Source organism: Helianthus annuus, chromosome 3 (assembly GCF_002127325.2).
Source record: "Helianthus annuus cultivar XRQ/B chromosome 3, HanXRQr2.0-SUNRISE, whole genome shotgun sequence".
In the NCBI taxonomy this organism is placed as follows: domain Eukaryota; kingdom Viridiplantae; phylum Streptophyta; class Magnoliopsida; order Asterales; family Asteraceae; genus Helianthus; species Helianthus annuus.
This window is the reverse complement of record NC_035435.2, coordinates 160,826,318-160,833,086: the sequence shown is the minus strand read 5'-3', so window position 1 is coordinate 160,833,086 and position 6,769 is coordinate 160,826,318. Positions and strand designations below refer to the sequence as shown.

General features: G+C 38.3%; 1 protein-coding gene across 1 annotated transcript; it reads left to right on the top strand.

Annotated features, from left to right (window-relative positions):
• The first annotated feature begins 204 nt into the window (after nt 1-204).
• On the top strand, nt 205-5,419 carry LOC110930267 (cellulose synthase-like protein G3). The gene is made up of 6 exons (XM_022173549.2): nt 205-817; nt 3,368-3,517; nt 3,612-3,737; nt 3,849-4,292; nt 4,383-4,730; nt 4,819-5,419. The coding sequence occupies exons 1-6, from the start codon at nt 251-253 to the stop codon at nt 5,365-5,367; spliced, it is 2,184 nt and encodes a 727-aa protein (XP_022029241.1). The 5' UTR covers nt 205-250; the 3' UTR covers nt 5,368-5,419.
• Nucleotides 5,420-6,769: the final 1,350 nt, after the last annotated feature.

Genomic DNA, 6,769 nt, shown 5'->3' with positions numbered 1-6,769 from the left:
TACTGTCTCTTAATGATTCCGAATTCTTACTGGTTAATCACTTAATGATTCAAACCTCTTATTGGTTCCATAGTTAACCATTGTAACAATCTAATACTTTTAAAAACACAAATGCACATAACAAGTAAGTTAACAAGTACAAATGTACAATCTCTTATCTTATTTGGTAAAAGTTTAAATCTCCAATCAACCCACAACTTTCTATATAAATAGATTCACTCATACCATCTTACTTGACACCCCCACCAAAATGTCAACCACCACTCCGCCGTCACCTCCGCTCCACACCACCCACCTCCTCCGCCGCACCACCCTCAACCGGATATTCTCCCTCCTCTACGCTCTAGCCATCTTGGCCCTAATCCACCACCACCTCCACAACCTCCACCACTCCACCACCCCCTTCTTCTTCATCGCCGATCTCATCCTCGCCTTCATGTGGACCACCACCACCTCCTTCCGCCTCTACCCCACCGACCGGAAAGTTTTCCCGGAGAATCTTGAACAGGTTTTGGAAAAGAAAGATTTTCCGGCGATGGATATATTCATTTGCACGGCGGATCCGTACAAGGAGCCGCCCATGAATGTTGTGAACACGGCGTTGTCTTTGATGGCGTATGACTACCCGCCGGAGAAGATTTCGGTTTATGTTTCCGATGATGGTGGCTCTGAGTTGACTCTTTTTGCGTTCTTTGAGGCTGCGAAGTTTGCGAAGATTTGGTTACCCTTTTGTAGGGATAATAATGTTGTGGATAGATGCCCGGAGGCTTTTTTCCGATCAAATGACGTTGCATTTTCCGGTAGCGCCGATATCAAGGTACAAAAACCGTCAAGCAGTTTGTACTTTCATTTAATTAATATATATTATTAAATTTTTTTTGAAATACAGTATTTTTCTTATGAGGCGGATTTTAAACTTTTAAATAGGGGCCGAAAGTTTTAAAGAAAAAACATATGGGGTCGGATACAATGCAAATAAAAATTTTGAAAATTTTCGGTAAAATTTATCCTTTGAAGCGAGAAAACAAGGGGGGGGGGGGGGGATCCTCTCCTACGTGTGAGGGGCGCCGAATGAACCAATTCAATTATGGCGGTGTTTTCATAGAACCTAAACTTAATTTCCAACCCTTTTCCCACGTGTTTCTTCATTATTATTATTTTTTAACAGCAAATTTAAATCACTAACGGACCACTAGTGTATCATCATGACACCAGCGAAGCCAACCGATCATATCCATCTCCATAGGCAATACTCAATAAATCTAGGAAAAAACTCCATTGACTTGAAGGTTTCCAAGCCTTATCCTATCTTTAAGATGTAACTAGGCTATAATACCATGACGCTTCTTCACTATTATAGTTGAGTTAAATTGTATTAGTGTTTACTTGTAAAAAAAAAATCGTAGTTGTTTTAATACAACTAGTTAAATTTCCGTCCGCGCGTTGCGTTGCGGCGGGGACCCAATGACTGCAAAACGCGTGTCAGTAACGGCAAGCAGATACCGAATATCAAAACATAAATAAAAATGTCGTGAAAAGGATAGTCAATCCGTCCTAAAAAAACGATTTTAAATAACCTAATATATAATAATAGGACCCACACGTCCTACCCGTTGGAAATTCGGTTGTTTTCAATTCAGTTATTACGGTGCTAACACGTTAAAATATGGATGAACTCGGTACCGGTAACGGCACCGAAAGTACCGATCCGAAAAATCATCGAAATTAGGTACCGACACCGAAAATGCTTGGTACAATACGGTATGGTATTTGAAAGTAAAAATCAATAAATATAGGTATGGTGCTAGACCGGTATCGAACCGAAAGTAACGATTCTGAAAACGCCAAAAGGTGGGTACCAAATTGGTGCCGAAAATTATTTGGTATAGTAAATTTGGTACCGATACGATACCGGTTTGATTACAGGATTTGATACGATTTTCTCATCAATAATCTAAATATTCAAGTAAATTTTACATGCTACAATTCATTCATTACGTAAAAAGACAAAAAATAAAGTAAAATAAGTTGTTTATATAAAAGCTCATTCAAACGAAATACAGTTTACTTACTGTGTGTATGAAAAGTAATGTAAACTGTGCAATTACTTGCATTGCTACGTTGCTACAGGATTTGATGAGCTCGGTACCAACCGGTACCGAAATACCGTTACCAAAATCCCCAAAAGTGGGTACCGGTATCGAATATACCTGGTACGGTACGGCTTGATACGGTCGGTACTGGTACGACACCGGTATTTGAGGTTAAAACCCGATGAATACCGGTGTCAAACGGATACCGAAAATACACTCAGTTTGATAAATTTGATACCGGTACCGGTACCCAATACTATTCACTTTTCTTTTTAATATTGTTACTCTTCAAAACAATATACCTGGTACGGTACGGCTTGATACGGTCGGTACTGGTACGACACCGGTATTTGAGGGTAAAACCCGATGAATAAATGTGCCGAACGGATACTGAAAATAAACTCAGTTTGATAAATTTAATACCGGTACCGGTACACAATACTATTCACTTTTTTTTTTTTTAATATTGTTACTGTTCAAAACTACTGTTCAAAAGACTCAAAATTTAATATAAGGATAATGACCAAAATGGAAAACAGAAACAAAAAGTTCTTATGTGTTCTGTTTAAATCACTTAGTTTTAATATTTTTTAAATATTTATAACATTAATATATTATAGTAAAATTTTAGTGACTTTTATAAACGTAAGTTAATGAAATTGATAGTTACCTTTAGTTTGTTTGTTTTTTTTTTTTTATAGTTGGCTACCTGAGATTACTCGGGTGATTAATCCCCTCCACCCTCCCACCACCCGACAAATTCAACTAACATTAACGGACCACGACACGACCACCAATTAAAAAAAAATAAAAAAATAAAAAGAAAAGCAAAAGTTGCAGCCATCACGTGCCACTCCTCAGTCAATTTAAGATTTATGAACCAACGAATCAGAGTCACCATTTTGGCATGATTATAGTTCTTTTATTGTATTCTAGTTCTAGTTAAAGAAAAATGTTTCTAAGATAAATAAAATCCAAATTGTTTATTTTTTAATCTCAACTAGACATATAAAATCCAAAGGGCAGCGAATCTGTTCTGTTATATCTTTTAAAAAATATTGCGCTACAATCCCTATCACTTTTATTTTATTGCGCAATAGTGCCCTCATACTTTGTAACATAACATTCATGTCCCAATATTTGAAAAAAGAGGACGTGCCATGAGTGCAACAGCTTTGATTGGATATTTAACCTGATTATTAATTTTTTTATAATTTTATAAACCAAGATGCATAAATTACATCTTTAAATTTTATTTTTCTCCTAATATATAGGTTATGTACGAGAAAATGAAAATGAAGGTCGAAAGTGTAGTTGATAGAGGAAGCTTAGACGCGGAGTATATCTCAACCGAAGATGAACGAAAAGCTTTTGAGAGATGGGACAAAGAGTTTACCCGTAATCATCATCCGACAGTTATTCAGGTCGTTTTTCGAGTACCTTATCTTTTGCTAAAACTGATGGTAGTATGGTAAAATATATATATATTTTTAAAATTGATGGAACATATTGAAGCAGGTTTTGTTAGAGAGTGGACAAGAGAAAGACATGAAGGGACACCCTATGCCTAATCTTATATATGTTTCAAGAGAAAAAAATAAGGCCTACCCACACAATTTTAAGGCTGGTGCCCTTAACACAATGGTAAGCATTTCCGAGTTTGACTAACGGTTTTTAATCAGTTTTAATGTTTTGGGGGTAGAGGTGAAAGAATATGTGATGGATACACTCTTATTGAAGTTTGTGGTTTTGTAGCTTCGGGTATCGGCTGTAATGACAAATGCACCTATAGTCCTAACTCAGGACTGTGATATGTACTCGAACGATCCAAAAACACCTCAGAGGATGTTATGTTTCTATGCAGATCAATCAATCCGTCACAACTTAGGGTACATTCAATTCCCACAACGGTTTCATGGAATAAATAAGGCCGACATCTATGCTAGTGAATATAAACGTCTCTATGTGATCAATCCAGGGGGAATGGATGGTCTCAAAGGCCCATGTTATGTTGGGAGCGGATGCTTTTTTGTTCGTCGATCCTTCTTTGGCGGGCCATCATCGCCTGAATTGCCAGAGGCTCGTCATCTATGGCCCGATCATGTGGTTAAAATGCCCATCAGAAGTCATCAAGTTCTAGATTCGGCTCATGAAGTTGCACGTTCAAATTATGAAAACAATACTACTTGGGGTTCTAAGGTAAGCCGAATCGGGCCCATAAATTTTCTTGCTTAATGTTGTTAGCCCATGATGTACTTATTTTAGTACTTGATTTTTCTATCGTTTCAGATGGGCTTTAGATATGGGTCTTTATCTGAGGATTTTAATACGGGCCTCCAACAACACTGTAGCGGATGGAAGTCTATATTCTTCCATCCAAGAAGGCCTGCTTTTTTGGGTGATCTACCAATCACCCTATACGACGCGCTAAACCAAAATCGAAGGTGGTGCATTGGCCTACTAGAGGTTGTATTTTCAAAGCACAACCCGCTAACATATGGAAGCCGCTTCATGGGCCCTCTAATGGGCCTTTCTTATGCAAACAATGCATATTGGCCCATTTTGTCAATTCCAATCTTCATATACTCTTTTGTCCCTCAACTAGCTCTTATCAATGGCGTTTCCGTCTTCCCTGAGGTATGCATACACCTAAAGTAACATTTTTATTGTGCATTCGTCACGTAATGCCTAATATATATATTTTTTTGTGACGGTTTAACCGCAGGTTTCAAGTTGTTGGTTTATATTGTATGCTTTTCTATTTTTGGGGGCCAATGTACAAGACTGTCTTGATTACGTGTTGGCCAGAGGTACATTCCAACAATGGTGGAACGATCAACGGATATGGCATATACGCGGTCTCTCATCATTTTTGTTCGGGTTCATTGAATTCTCCATGAAACGCTTAGGAATCGCATCGAAAGGGTTTCACGTGACAAGCAAAGTGGTTGATAACGAACAAAGTAAACGATATAACAACGGCGTCTTTGAGTTTGGCGTACCGTCGCCAATGTTCGTTCCTTTAGGGACGGTTGCGATCGTTAACTTAGTTGCATTTGTTATTGGAATTTTGCAAATACTAAAAGGGGGAAACATGAATGGGCTTTTTGGGCAGATGTTTTTATCTTGTTTTGGGTTTGTGAATTCATGGCCCATTTATGAAGCCATGTTATGGAGGACTGACAAAGGGAAAATGCCTAGGGTTATAAGTGTAATTTCCACATTGATTGCTCTCACTCTTTGTACGCTGGTCCTGCTTGTACCAAATGCGTAACACTCATTACTTGTACTTTCAAAGTTCTTAAATCTTAACACACATTCATACATTGGAAAGTTGTCCTGCTTCCCTTGAATGGGTGTCGGGAAGTGTGAGTAGTTGGTAATGCACATTTATTTCACACTTATCAAGTGATCGATGAAATGCTTTTCATATATCACATACATTTACATTTTTTTAAATAGAGAAATTCATTAAAAACACATCTCCGATCCAAAAGGGCAAAAGACCAAACAACACAAGTACCCCCAATCCAAACGGGCAAAAGGCAACAAATTACAACATATACATAGGGTATTTACACCAATCACCCCAACTAATATAATTACAAGAGGTTCTATTTTTAAACCAAGAAAACCCTCTCGATTTGATCTCCCTAACAATCTCCTGCGTACTTCGTCTGATATCTTTGAACACTAACTCGTTCCTCCCCTTCCATATACACCAACATGAAATTATAATCAAACCTTAGAATGATTTTTTAGCCTTTTTTCCAACTTGTGAATGATTGTGCAAATCCAAAATGTCTTTGAAGTCGAAAAAAGATATCGGGGGAATTTTACACAACCCACTTATTTCCGACCAAACCCGAATCGCCACCACGCAAGCGGTAAAAAGGTGTTCCACCGTTTCCTCAAATTCGTTGCAAAAGGGCACATAGCAGAACCAATGTCAACATTCCTTCTTCTTAAATTCACTCTCGTAGCAAGTCTATCCAAGTTTCCTCTCCAAGCCACAATGTTGCATTTGATAGGGACCCACTTACACCAATCAAAATTAGGAAGCTGACTATTTCACCTTTCGTCGACTAAAGCCTTTTTAACCACCTTAACCGAGAAGCCGTCTTGGTTGTCTTCAATCCAAACCCATCTATCCTTAGAGTTGCTAGGAGACACCTTTTCAAGGGTCTCTCTACAATCCCGCCATTCCTTTAACTCCACCTCCGTCTCTGGCAGTCTAGACCAATTCCATGTGAATCCATCGTTTCTTCTGTTCCTCTCCATTCTATCTGCAACCCTGCAAGTTTTAAACAATTCCAACCCGAACAAGTGTGACCATCTTTCCATAAAAGGTTTTTCTCCTTCCCATGTATCAATCTAGAATCTAATATCCTCCCCGTTCCTAATTTTACCCAATACTAAATGGTTTAAACCCATGCCTTTAATTATAAGATGAGAAGCCGATTTCACTATATTTTTTCAACATCCTCCCACATTACCATTGAGAGGAAGAAAACTCCTCTGCTTTAAATTACCATGACATGCATCAACCACTTTCTTCCATAAGTTTTGATTTTCGACCCTGTACCTCCAACCCCATTTGACCAAAAGGGCCTCATTAACCTCTTTAAGGCGATTGATACCCAACCCCCCTTTAGATTTTGGCAACGTTACCCAAT